The sequence below is a fragment of the Hypanus sabinus genome, unplaced genomic scaffold (assembly GCF_030144855.1).
Source record: "Hypanus sabinus isolate sHypSab1 unplaced genomic scaffold, sHypSab1.hap1 scaffold_122, whole genome shotgun sequence".
Taxonomy (NCBI): Eukaryota; Metazoa; Chordata; class Chondrichthyes; order Myliobatiformes; family Dasyatidae; genus Hypanus; species Hypanus sabinus.
Window position 1 is genome coordinate 453,340 of NW_026779281.1, and position 14,920 is coordinate 468,259.

The 14,920-nt window shown below is 41.4% G+C and overlaps 1 protein-coding gene across 3 annotated transcripts in view; it reads left to right on the forward strand.

Annotated features, from left to right (window-relative positions):
• LOC132386582 (NACHT, LRR and PYD domains-containing protein 3-like) overlaps nt 1-14,920 on the forward strand; it is a 288,111-nt gene that overhangs the window by 272,409 nt on the left and 782 nt on the right. For all 3 annotated transcript variants that reach the window (XM_059958872.1, XM_059958873.1, XM_059958874.1), the window contains 3 exons: nt 11,394-13,131; nt 14,405-14,491; nt 14,647-14,814. In XM_059958872.1, coding sequence (XP_059814855.1) covers nt 11,394-13,131; nt 14,405-14,491; nt 14,647-14,814 — 1,993 coding nt within the window. The remainder of the gene's footprint in view (nt 1-11,393; nt 13,132-14,404; nt 14,492-14,646; nt 14,815-14,920) is intronic.

A 14,920-nucleotide genomic window follows, 5' to 3' on the forward strand; every position in this document is an offset into this window, starting at 1 on the left:
AGACGAATCAGGTAGTTTACAAACTGCTCACATTTCTGTCACCCCTGGAGTTGTTTTTTCTCATTCACATTCAGGTAATAAAGCCCCTCAGTTCCTCTGCACCACGATTTTGGTAAATCTCTACAAATTCGTGGCAAAATTGGTCGTCACTATTCTTCATGTTATTTGCCAAGGGAAGAAATGCAGTAAAATTCCAATACCTATTTATGAATACGAAATAGATTCTCTCCCTCATTATTGAAGAACATAATTTCTACCACTGTCACATTCCCTAAAGTAACTATTTCAACAATCAAAGTTTTCCATCACTCCAAATCTCTCCCGAATATGTTGAATAGAGAACCTGCACACTCACATCAGGGTCCTGACACAGTGGGACCCCGCACACACCTCTGGGTCGTGACACATTGTGAGGTCACACGTACCACTGGCTCCTTATTTTAGAAAGGATATGCTGACATAGTAGAGGGTTCGGAGAAGATTCACGAGAATTATTCCAGGAATGAAAGGATTACCGTATGAGGAACGGCTGGCACCTCTTGGGCTGTATTCTCTGGAGTTCAGGAGAATAATGGGGATCTCACTGAAACATTCCAAATGTTAAAAGGCCTGAACAGATCAGATATGTCAAAGTTATTTCCCTTGGTAGGGGAGTTTAGGACAAGAGGTAACGACTTCAGGATTAAAGTACGTCCATTTAGAACTGAGACGTGGAGAAATTACTTTAGTCAGAGAGTGGTAAATCTGTGGTATTTATTGCCACAAGCAACTGTGGAGGCCAAGTCATTGGGTGTATTTAAGGCCATAAGATATAGGAGCAGAGTAGGCCATTTGACCCATTCAGTCATGGCCTGATCCAATTCTTCCAGTCATCCCCACTCCTCTGCACTGGATAATCAAGAACCTATAAGGCAGAGATTGATAGGCTTTTTATGAATTAACACATTGTGAGACCCCCCACATTCCTGCCCAGATCCTGATGCACTGCGAGATGCCACACCACCCTGGCAGGGTACTGAGACAAAGTGTTTGTATGGCCTTCTTTACCACAGACTCAACAAGTAAATTACCCTTCCAGGAGACTTCCATGAGTCCCTCTGCTCCTCTGATGTTTGAACCTTTTCCCCATTTCAATAATTGTCTGCACTATTGTTCATTTTTTTAACCAAAAATGCATTCTCATAAATTTCTAAAAGCTGTATTCCATCTGCCACTTTTTTGCTCATTCTTCTAATTTAATCTTGTTAAGCAGCCTCATGTGTAGCACCTTATCAAACGCCTTCTGAAAATGCAAGTAAATGACTTCCACTGTCTTTCTTTTATCCACTGTACTTGTTACTTCCTCTATGAAACCATGTTGACTTTGACTTATTATATCATTAGTCTCCAAGTACCTTGAAACCTCATCCTTGATAATGTATTCGAACACTCTCCCAACCACTGAGGTTAGGCTATACACAAAGTACGCTGCAGATGCTATGGTCAAAGCAACATGTAAAACTTGCTGGAGGAACTCAGCAGGTCAGGCAGCATCTTTGGAAATGAACAGTGTGGGTTTTCCGGTGATGTCATCGTCGAGAATGGCAGCTTAAGTCACCAGCTACTTCGGAAAAATGCGTATTAAGCCCCATTAACCCGTCAAATATAAGATTTTTCGAAAAATATTTGAACTGAAAAGAGGGGAATGGAGAAAAGGAATGGAAAAAAAAATCAACACTGCAGAGCCTGCGGCCCAGAGGAGTGCAGCGAGTGGCTCTCCTACCCAACCATGTGCTTGCAAGGCGGCTGCTGGGCCTCGTTCAGGCGAAGCGGCGAATATCTTCAAAATCCTGAAAGAAATAATGGAGGTCCAGTAAGGTATAAAGCAGCAGCTCCGTGATATTAAAGCAGAGCTCACCAGCATTAATCAAAACATAGCGGTGGCAGAGACTCAAACTGAGAAGGTGGAAGATCACGTTCAAAATGTGAAACGGATACTGAGCAAGACAATAAAAATAATACATCACCAAGAAGGTAAACTGCTTGACCTGGAGGGAAGATCACAGCGGAAAAATATCAGAATCTACAATGCTGCCGAACGAGCGGAGGGCTCGTCTATGATGGAGTTTGTCGGAACGTTACTGTTGGATGCGCTGGATCTTACCCCGGCTATGGAGCTGGAAATCGAAATAGCCCACCGCGCGTTAGTCCCAAAACCTACCCAGGATAGAAAGCCATGCTCAATAATAATTAAATTCCTTTGGTACAGCACCAAGGCAGAGATTCTACGAAGGGCCTGGGGTAAGATGAGAGTGTATTTCGAGGATAAATTAATATATTTTGACCAAGATTACACCCCTGCGGTCCTCCAGAAACGCAAAGAATACTCCGAAGTAAAGCAAGTACTAAAGTAAAATAAGATCAAATTTCAAACTCCGCACCCTGCTAAACTTCGAGTGTTTTATGACAATGGTACCAGACTATGGAAGAGGCATCTACAGACATGAAGACCAGAAGGTTGCCCATCAGCATGACCAAAATGAGGGAAAGCCTGACTAAGGTATTATCCCGCTCCGCTTGGGAAATAATGCGAGAATCGAGAAGGCAGGAGGCAGAGAGAAATATATCAGGAAGAGACTAGGAGTTTCCCGAAGACAGTCCTCACACCTTTCAGAAGAGCCATAAGGTTTGGCTAACTTTAAAAATGTTGAGAAGCTAAACAGAAGCAAAAGTACATGGAGATATACCTATCTCGAGAAATACTTATTATAATGTGGATTTTATATTACTTAGTTGTTATTCTTTATTCGGTCACTTACTCCTTTCCCCCCACCAAAGTGAGAATATATATGTGCGTGTGTGTATATATGTGTGTGTATATATATGTATATATGTGTGTATATGTATGTATGTGTGTGTGTGTGTGTGTGTGTGTGTGTGTGTGTGTGTGTGTATATATATATATATATATGTGTGTGTGTGTGCACGCATATATATGTGTGTGTATATAGGAGGAGTACACAGGGAAATCTTTTCTGTATAATGGATTTGTTCACTGACTTTTATGAATACTGCAATAGGGGCCCTCAATTCACAAGTAGGAGGGATTATCCCCCACAGCTAGACATTTCCTCTTGCTCAATGCAGGGTCATTTACAAGAGACCTCAGCCTTGGAATCACAGGTTCATTGCCATGTTTGTTATTATTGTTTCTTGGTTCTTAATTGTTCAGGGAGTAGATCGATTAAGTTTTATTCTAATTTCAATGATACATTGACAGATAAATACAGATGGCTAAGGACAAGGTAAAATTCATTTGTTTTAATGTAAATGGACTATTAAATTCAATCAAACATAAGAGGATTTTATCCAAAATGAAAAAAAGAACAAGCCCATGTAGTATATTTACAGGAAACTCATTTAAGTGATAACGAGCATAAAAAAACTAAAGAGAATGGGCTTCACTAATCTGTTTTTCTCCTCATATAAATCAGGACATAGGAGAGGAGTTGCTATTCTTGTCTCAAGTAAGCTGAATTTTGAAAGTGTATTCGAAATGTGAGATAAAGAGTGCAGATATATTCTGGTAAGGGGGAATATAGACTGCAATTCAGTTACTCTATTGAATATATATGTACCCCCAGGAAGTGATATTGGTTTCTTTCAGAAAATTACTGATATTCTGGTAACAGAAAAAGAAGGCCTCCTGATATGTGGGGGAGACTTAAATTTACAATGACAACCAAACTTAGACTCTTCCAATAGAAAAACCTATGAAACAAAATCTTTACATAAGCAAGTTAATACACTTTTTGAGGATGTTGGTTTAATTGATATATGGAGGGACCTTTTCCTTGACAGAAGGGATTAGACTCTTTATTCTGCTCCACGTTCTGTATATACAAAAATAGACTATTTCATAACATGTGGAAAAGACAAATACAAATAAACACCTGTGGAATTGGGACAATAGATGTAAGTGACCATGCACCTATATACTTATCTGTTGATTTTGACTGACAACCAAAGAATACTATTTGGAAACTAAATTCAAGTCTACTCAATGATCCTTACTTTAAGGAACATATTAAAAAATAAATAAATTGGTTTCTACTTAGAATTTAATGATAATGGACAGGTTTCACCTCTCATTTTATGGGATACTCTGAAGGAGGTCTTAAGAGGGAAAATTATAGCAATATCTGCATATAAGAAAAAAATAAGGAATAAAACATTAGAGGAATTACAAAATAGGCTGAAGGAACTAGAGAAAAAACAGATTTATTTTGGCACAGGATACATTAGGGGAAATTAAAAGAATTAGGAATGAAATAAATAATTTGGCTATGCAAGAAATCAGGAAAAACTTAATGTTTCTGAAACAGAGACATTATGAAAGTGGATGGAACTCTATGAAAATACTAGCATGGAAACTGAAAAAAAAAGTTAGCAGAAAATACAATTAATAGAATTAGGGACCCAAGAACGAAAATGATAAAAAAAAATAAGCTAGGTGAAATTCAAGAAGGTTTAGAAGTGTTTTACAAAACTCTATACTCTAAGGTTCCAGGAGGAAGCATAACCCAAATTGACACCTTCATGAATTCTCTAGAGTTACCCACTTTAAGCGAAGAACAAAATAGAATGATGACTGCTGACATAACTGAAGTTGAATTAAAAGCTGCAATTAGTAGGCTTAAATTAAGCAAGTCACCAGGATCAGACAGATATACGGCAGAGTGGTACAAAGAATTTAAAAATGAGTTAATTCCTGTTTTACTCCCCACACTGAACTGGGCTCCAAAAAAGGCACAAATGCCACCCAGTTGGAAGGAAGTGATAATTTCAGCTATACTGAAAGAAGGCAAGGATAAATTGGAATGTGGGTCATTTAGACCAATATCCATTCTTAATGTAGATTAAAGGTTATTTACCTCCATCATGGCCAAACGATTAGAGTTCTACGCATATTGAAACGTAATGATCAGGCAGGTTTTATACGACAACACCAGACTCAAGACAATATACGAAGGACATTTCACATTATGGATCATATAGAAAAAAATAAAATCAAAGCAATAGTGCTAAGCGTGGATGCTGAAAAAGCATTTGATTCGGTTAATTGCAATTTTATTTACGGAGTTTTACATAGATTTGGTTTCCAAGACACAATTATTAAAACTATACAGACACTATATGACAATCCTACTGCTGGGATTAAAATCAATGGATATTTAGCAGATAGTCTTAACCTAGAAAGGGGCACGAGACAGGATTGTACATGGTCACCACTACTCTTCGTGTTATATCTGGAACCATTAGCTCAATACATCAGACAAAATGAAGATATCAGGGGAATTACTATTAAAGGGACAGAGCATAAATTGGCTAATGTGGATGACAATTTGATCTATCTAGGGCAACCAACATACTCTTTACCTAAATTGATGCAATCCTTTGAACAATATGGTCAATTATCAGGATACAAGATCAACATAGATAAAACCCAATTACTTTCAAATTACTATAACCCACCAAGAGAAATTGAAAGTTGATACCCCTGGGCATGGCACACAGAGTCTTTCAAATATTTGAGCATCATTATGCCAAAAGATTTGACAAAATTATCAGAATGTTATTATCAGCCTTTATATAAAAAATTAAGGAAGATGTGGCAAGATGGAACCTGATTCCTTTTTTCAGTCTCAGTTCGAGTCTATTAAAATGAATATACTGCCCAGACTGTTATATCTCTTTCAGTCCCTACCAATAGAGATTAATCAAAGTAAATTTAAAGAATGGAACAAGATGGTATCAAGGTATATTTGGCAGGGTAACAGGCCTAGAGTTCGTCTCAAAACTTTGCAATTAGCAAAGGAAAAGGGGGGATGGGGCTTGCCTTCTCTTGGAGATTATTTTGCAGCACAGTTGAGAGCTGTGGTATGTTGGTGCAACCCATCAGATGACGCTCAATGAAAAAACATTGAGGAGCGGGTACTTCCCATCCCCATACAAGCAATTTTGGCTGATAACAACCTGCAAAGGTACATAAATACTATTGATAACACATGGGTGAAATTGACTCTTAAAATATGGAAAACTATTGTAAAAATATAATCTAGAGATGAGATATTGCAATTCTTAAATGGTGTGCATATGACTCGGGTTTTACAACAAATAAATTGGATTCTAGATTTAAGGACTGGACAGCTAAAGGAATAACAGTTTTTTACAACATAATGAAAGAAGGAACACTGTTCAGTTTTGAAATGCTTAAAGAGAAACACTTATTAAAGAAACAAGATTTTTATCGGTATTTACAGATGTGACAATATGTTAATAAGACGCTTAAAAATGTAACCAAGGCAAACACATGCTTGATGGAGCTCTTTAGGAAAGCATATAATTCAGATAATGGTAGTAGAATCATTTCAAGCATGTATAAGGGGTTGTCAAATCTTAAAGCACATTCGACTTCACACATTAAAACAAAATGGGAGAAGGAAGGAAGGATAATGATATCTAAGGAAGAATGGACAACAATATGGAGCTATCAATGGAAGTGTACCTGTTTACAGAAATGGAGGGAGTTTGGATGGAAAAACTTAATAGGATATTTTATTACACACTCTCAGAAATCCCATTATGATAGTAACCTCCCTGTTCGCTGGAGAAATTGTAGAAATCAAAATGCAAACCATTATCGTATTTTTTGGGACTGCCCTGTTATCAAAAACTATTGGAGGAGGATACACAATGCCCTACAAGATATCTTTAAATGTGAAATACCCTTAGAGTGTAAGACCATATATTTTGGATATATACCTCAAGAATGGTTGAAAAGAGATAAATATTTAATGAGTATACTGCTGGTGGCTGGTCAAAAGACTCTTACTAGGAAATGGTTATCACAGGAGAGCCCAACTTTAAATGTATGGATGGAAATTACATTGGACATATACAAAATGGAGAAGATAACAGCATCTGTTAACCATAAGCTGGAACAATTTGATTCATACAGGGAAAAATTGTTTAACTACATAATGCCTCATAGGCCTGATTTTATTCTCACAAATCAATGAATCTGTTGTAGAAAAAAATCACTCCCTACTTGTAAATAGTTCTTTTGCTTGTTTTTTTTCTTTCCACTCTTTTCTATAAGTGTATACTTCAGATAAATACTTTGTGGAGATTTGTGATGTGTATGATTATATGATATATATGTACAATGTCTGAAATACATCTTATGGAAATATTTGATGATGAATTTCAATAAAAAATAAATTACAATTAAAAGGAAATGAACAGTCAACATTTCGGGCCAAGAAGCGTCCTGATGAAGGGTCTCGGACCGAAACATTGACTGTTCATTTCCATGGATGCTGCCCAACCTGCTGAGTTTCTCCAGTGTGTTGTACGTCTTACTGAGGTTAGGCTAACTGGCCTATAATTTCCTTTTGTTTGCCTTCCTCCCTTTTTAAAGTTTTTTTAGAAGCCTTTTGTTAGATTTTAAAACCATCTCCGTCATCCAAATTCCCACTCACCTTTGCTGTCTTATATGACCATTCTTTGGCTCTCATGCAGTCCTTAAATTTCTTTGTCAGCCACAATTCCCTACCCCTTCCATTTGAGAATGTATTCCTGTGTGTGACATATCTATCTGGCGTCTTGTGAGCTATTCCCAGAAACTCCAGCCATCTCTGCTCTGCCGCCATCTGCATCAGTATCCTCCAATCCTCTGCTGCAAACTCCTCTCTCATGCTTCTGTAATTATTTTTATTTCATTGCAATACAGATACATGTGAGTTATGCTTCTCCCTCTCAGATTGCAGAATGAGTTCAATCAAATTGTGTTCACTGTCTCCTAAGGGTTCCTTTAACTTAATAATATCTGAGTTAGTACACAATATGCATTCTAAGATTGGCTCAAGCACAAGTTTCTCTTAAAGAAAAACATTTCATAGGCATTCAACAAATTCCCTGTCCTGTGATCCGACACCAACCTGATTTTCCCAAGGCCTCTTGCATATTGAAGCCCCCATAACAATTGTGTTACTTCCCCTAAAATATGCATTTTTCTAGCTCCCTTTGCAGTCTCAATCCCACATTGGCTACTATTTGAAGGCCTATATAAGATTCCCATGATGCAATTTAACCACTGCTATTTCTTAACTCCACCAACAAAAATTCAACACTCTCCTCTTTCTAAAGATATAATTCTATCTCTTACCAACAGAAGCACATTGCCACATTTGCCTTCCTGTTTGCCCTTTTGATACAAAGTTATCTTTTGAGGTTAAGTTCACAGCAATGGTCTTTTTTCAGCCACGATTCAGTGATGCCCACAATCTTTTATTGATGTTCTCTCTAATTCATCCACCTTATTCAGAGTGCTACCCTCATTTAAATACAGTACTTTCAGTCCTGCATTCTTTGCCCTTTTTAATTTTGCCTGTGTGGTACAATTTAACTCTCCGTTCTGACTGCATTTGTACCTGATCATGCGCTTGTCCTTCCTTACATTTTATGTTATACTGATCATCTATTTGTAAATCTGCTGGCACATCCTCAACTCTATCATATTGGTTCCCATCCTCCTGCCACTCCCAACAGCTCTAGAAACATCTGCCTACAAGTATGTTGGCACCTTTTGGAATATAGTGCAGCCTATCCTTTTATAAGTGTCCCACCTGCCCCAGGAGATCCTAATTATCCAGCAATACGAATAACTGCACCAGCTCCAAATATTCAGTCACACATTTATCCACCACCTCATTGTATTCCTGTCCTGACTGATGCAGCAATCACGAGATTATTACTGTTGAGGTCCTGCCTCTCAGTTTCCTTCCTTCTTTCCTTCCTAACTTCTTGTATTCCTTTTTCCAACTCGTATCACACTGGAGAAACAGCACATGTAATAACCCTGCAAACGTTGAGATCCCACACATCCCTGACAGGTTCCTGACACACTGTGAGACACTGCAGACTGCTGCGAGGCAAGTGACAAGCTGTGAGATCCCTCAGACCGCTGATAGGTTCTTTATCCTCCACATACTTGGCAGGATCCTAACATACTATGAGATCCAAACCCCTTTTAAAAGTCTGTCTTCACATGCAGTGTAGCTGCAAGTAACTTCCCACACTGCATCCAGACCCTGTCTTAGATTGACATCTGCTTTCTTCAAACTCAGGATCTCAATACTCGGGGCATAGCCATCCCTTTCCTTAACTGAGACAGATGGTTTCTATGTCCAGAATGCTCTCCCACTGACACTCCAAACACTTGCCCAGATACATTATCTCCTGTTTAGTCAGGTCAAGGGAAGATGCAGATGAAGCTAATAAACCTCATTATAAGTCCGGCAGGGCCGGGTGAATGGACATGATGAGATGGTTGGGTCTGAAGTGGTTAGTTCAGTGGAGAGAGTGTTGTGGGTCAGGCAGTTGGACCTTGAGAGTAGATCAGCACGTGGAAGTCTGATGTTGTGGCCTTCTTAAAGACTTGCTTGAGAGACACAGAATTGGCTACTCAATATTCCAGAGTTACAATATTTCATATTTGAGAGGGGAGTTAATATAGTTAGAGAGATTTATTTACCGATCTGGGGAAATTCACAGCTGTACTGAGACAGGGCATACAGGGGAGTTCAAGCACTGAGGCAATATGGGGAGAGGTCAACAGTAAGACAGAGACAATCACTGATGGATTTTTACTAAAATGGGGGAATGATGTACAGTGTATATTCTTTTGCACAGACTGGCGGGTGGCTGCAATATACTTCCAGGGGCAGTGATGCAGTCAGGTAAAAGCGATTTCAATGGGCACATTAAAATTTGGGGAATGGGGGGAATTCCCATTCTCAGCATGGTTTTCAAACTTGCATTTAAAGTCACAGACCAGTAGCATCTCCCCTTTCTGCCCTTTCCACAGACGTTGTCTGACCTGTATTCACATCTACACTTCCGTCCTTCTACAGCTGTGCTGCAGAGGGCAGGCCAACATGTGAAGAAGAGAGCAGAGAGCGAGGAATTTCGGTAACAGGTGGTTCAGGATTTCAGCTGTGACAGGACCTACATAGATCACAGAACAGCACAGGAATTGGCCCTTTGGCCCACAACATTAGTTCAGTTGGCCACAGTTATGCAACATGGTTTTCAAACTTGTATTTAAAGTCACAGACCAGTAGCATCTCCCCTTTATGCCCTTTCCACAGACATTGTCTGACCTGTACTCACATCCACACTCCCGTCCTTCTGCAGCTCTGCTGCAGAGGACAGGCCAACATGTTGCATAACTGTGGCCGACTGGACGGGTAGTCAAAACTGCCCAACGCATCACTGGCACTCCCAGCCTACCCCCATCAGGGACGTAAAAACAGAAAGGATCCAGAAAATGGCCAGAAGCATCAGGAAGGATCTCAGCTATCCTGCCTATGGGCTGTTTGCCCCTCTCCCATGATGGACGAAGCTACGTAGCATCCACAGCAGGACCACCAGACTCAAAATCAGTTACTTTCCTCAAGCAGTAAGACAGATCAACACCTCCAATGACTAACCCTCCCCTCTACAACTAACAACCCCCACCCCACCACCAGCACGGTTTGAAAATTTTCCGTCAGAACCACCTGAGTTCAGAGTGACTTCTGTATCTAATGTACTTATATTTATTGTGTTTTTCATTGCATACTTTATCTGAGTTTTTGTGCTACATCAGATCTGGAATAACAATTATTTCCTTCTGCTTTACCCTTGTATATCTTGAAACTTGAATCTGTTGAGTATTTGCAACACACACTCATTAAGAGACACAAGACTGCAGATCTGCCGTCTCCAACCATTTTTTTGGTGGAGCTCAATGATGGAAGGCAGGAAGTTGTCTGTTCTGTCTCAACATTCTGTCTGTCTCAGTCTGCTTACAGAGATACTAACATTTTCTCCCCTAACTGGACAACCTCCCCACCCCACAGTGCACATGCTGATCAACAAAGCTGCTCCTCTTTATTTTGAATCAGTGAGAGCAGGCTTTGATTCCCTGATGTGGTCCTTTGACATAATACCCACTATCCTTCTACAAGTCATATCAAAACTATTCTTTCAAAGTTTTTTTTCCACATGAATAGTGATAGCTCTGACAGTGATGATAGGGTGTCCAGTACGGGACAGTCGGGGTTCAGTAAACTACCAGAGAAATACCTTCACAGTACGATAAATATAAAAATGTGTTGATCTGGTGCTTATCTAGACTGCGCCTGTCTGTCTAGTTTGGGGTCTGTTAATCAAATTTACTTTACTGTACAAATATCCATTGAGGAATCCAATCAATGCAACAGCTCTGAGCTAACTCCTGTGTGCTTAAATTCCGAGTTCTGAGTTGAGGCATCTAACAGTTTGTCCACTCTCTGTTCCCCTGGAAGATGTTCAACAGAAACACAAAGAGACTCTGCGGGCACAAACTGAAACACTGAGAGTGAACACGATCCTGATGAGGGAGAAGGTGAAGGTTTTCCAGCTGGTTGATCGATACGCTGAGCTCACGGTCATTTCTACTGTTCGAGATCGGAGACTGGTGGAACATGAGTTGCTGGCAAGAGGCAGAGACCACGAGAAGTGGAGAGAGAAACATCTCCGCGGAGAGCTGGAAAAAATCCGGACTGATCAGTTATTCCGGAGCAGCTTTTCCCGGAGTAAATCCAAAGCTGGGAGTTCAGCAGAAGTGGCTGGAGTCCCGGGGATCGGGAAAACAACAATGGTACAAAAGATTGTTTATGACTGGGCCATGGGAAAAATATACCAGCAATTTCAGTTTGTCTTCAGTTTCAAATTCCGGGATTTAAATGCCATCAACTGCAGAATAAACCTGAGAGAACTGATTCTGGATCAGTATCCTTACTTTGGCAATTTTCTGAGGGAGGTCTGGAAGAACCCAGAGGGACTGCTGTTTATATTCGATGGTTTGGATGAATTCAAACACAGAATTGATTTCACTGACAGTCAGAGAGATACAGAACCCAAGCACCAGTGCCCAGATCCCGAGTGGTGGTGTGAAGTGTCGGACATTGTATACAATTTAATCCAGGGCAAGCTGCTCCCAGGGAGTTCAGTGCTGGTGACCACCCGTCCCACTGCGTTGCATTTTTTGGAAAATGCGAAGATACTTGTCAGGGCTGAAATCCTGGGATTTGTTGGTGAGGAACGGAAGGAATATTTCATCAGGCATTTTGAAGATCAGACAGTGGCAGCAGCTGTTTTCAAACACGTGAAGGAGAACGAGATCCTGTACACCATGAGCTACAACCCCTCCTACTGCTGGATCCTCGCTCTGGCACTGGGCCCCTTCTTCACACAAAGAGTCAGGGACCCACAGCGAGTTCCCAAGACCATCACCCAACTGTACTCCTACTATATTTACAACATCCTGAAAAACCACGGCCGTGAGATTGAGAACCCCCGTGATGTGTTACTCAGGGTTGGTCAGATGGCCTTCAGAGGAGTGTTCGATAAGAAGATTGTGTTTACAGATGGAGATTTGATCAACTACGATCTGCAGCCTTCCCAGTTCCTGTCCGGGTTCTTGATGGAGCTTTTGGAAAGGGAGGATTCTGCCCGGTGTGTGGTGTACACATTCCCACACCTCACCATCCAAGAGTTTGTAGCTGCACTCGTAAAATTCCTGACTATACGTCCCAGGGCAATCAAGCATTTCCTCACTGCAGCCCACAGCATGACCGATGGGCGATTTGAGATCTTTTTCCGTTTTGTTGCTGGTCTGTCCTCCCCAATGACAGCTCGGGGCCTGGAGGAGTTTCTGGGTCCATTTCCTCATGAAACAACCTGCCGGGTAATTGATTGGGTGAAGGACGAATTTAAACGCCAGAGTGTAAACACAGAGAGTGAAGTTGGTAAAAGGAGCCTCCTGAATACATTGCACTACCTGTTTGAGTCTCAGAATCGTGGACTGGCTCAGGCCGCACTGGAATCTGTGGAAACACTTTCATTCAATGGAATGACACTGACCCCGATTGACTGTGCAGTCCTGTCTCATGCTGTTGGACTCTGTGATACAATAAAACGTCTCGAACTGGTTCGCTGCCACATTCCTTGTGAAGGAATCCAGCGGCTGGGACCCGGGCTGTACAAGTGCCAGGAGTTGAGGTAACTTGATTTATCTCTCACTCTGAACTGTGAAACTGTTCCATTATGTTGTTTCAATGTAAAGGAATTTGCGTAAAATTCCAGTAAATCAGTTTGTGAAGGTGCCTTGGATTGTGAATGAACAGGGCATCAGTTAGAAATTCCCAGATGTGTTGTGGTGGGTTGGCAATCTGTGGATTCTTGTGAAGGGATGTTGGAGACTTCATCAGATCAGTGAACAACGACCATTGGTTTAATGGTAGTAAATCACAGGAATGGCCGTGTTTCTCGCTATCTGTGACACGTCCATTGACAATGTTCCTTCTCACTGTTACTGACACCCAGACCGACACTGACTGCAGCAGGTGGGTCAGAGATTCACACCCCCTTCCCAGTGAGGGACAAGAGACTGTCTGTGGACTGTCCCAGTGAGAAGGAAAGGAATACCATTGTGAGATTGTCCTCCCCTGCCCTTCCCCGTGTGTGACAATCACCATCAGTCCTCCTGTGTGACTGTGTTCACTACCAGATACCCAGACCCCATGGGCACAACTCCTCTCCCGATTGTAGACCTCAGTTCAGAGCATCCCCTATGTCTGCATCCTCTTGTCTTCTGTGGTTACTGTATCTTTTCCTATTGGTATCTTCCTATGGGACCTCACATCCCCACCCCCCTTCCTCCCTTCGGGATCTCTCTTTCCCAACTCCATTCCTCCTGGTTGATCCTTCCGCCTGTCAGATCTCTCTACCCACCTTCCTGCCAGTCTCTGCTCCCCATGCATTCCTCCCTTCGGATGTTTCTTCTCCATCCCATTTCCTTCTGTGGATTCTCTTTCCCATCCCCCTTTCTCTGTGGGATCTCCCTTCCCCATTCCTCATCCTCCTGTGGGATCTCTCTTTTCTGTTCCTCTTCCTGCTGCATGTTCTGTCATATCCTCAGGCGGGCTCTCTTCCATCATCTCCCATGCAGATTTTCCCATTCATAAATCTTCCTCACTTTGGGATTTTCTCCCATCATTCAACCCTGTCCCTTCCTACACTCTCCCATCGGCAGTATTTATCTTCGTGTTGGGGAATGATGCAGAATATGTGCAATTTACAGGGTCACACCGACAGACTAAATTACTGACATTCGGTGAATACCCTGGGGCTGGACAGTGAGGGACATTGACAGTGATGGGAACTCCAATCAGTGGTTTACTGAAGGGTTTCATGTTTCCTGAAATATCAAAGTGAGAGAAATTCCCGCAGACACAGAATCACTTTATTCGTCAATTTGTCTGTTTGTGTTTAGACTTGTTGGTAATAACCTGGTGGATTCAGGAGTGAAACTGGTGTCTGCGGCTCTGAGGAACCCGGAGTGTAAAATACAGAAACTCTGGTAAGTACCAGACTGTGGGAGATTGTGTTTACAGTCACCAGGTATCTGACACTGAGCATTAAAATGATCAGTAATTGTGTTACTGATAAACACTGGGGATTTGTACCGTCTCCTGTCTCTCTGTGTCCTTCACCCTCACTCTCTCTCATCTCCAGGTTGTGTGCTGTCGGTCTCACAGATTCTGGTGCCGAGGATCTTGTCTCCGCTCTCAGTACAAACCCATCACTGATGGAGCTGAAGCTGGAATTAAACTCGCTCACAGACCGATCTGTCCCCGCTCTCCGCCACCTCATTCTGACCCTCTCGAGTCTGGAGCTGATCGAGTGAGTGTATTAATGTTCAATGTGATAAAACATCAGTGGATCTGCAGGTTTTCTGGTGATATTTGTCTGCGAGTGTTGTTGAAACATTAACCTCGGTCCCCTGTTA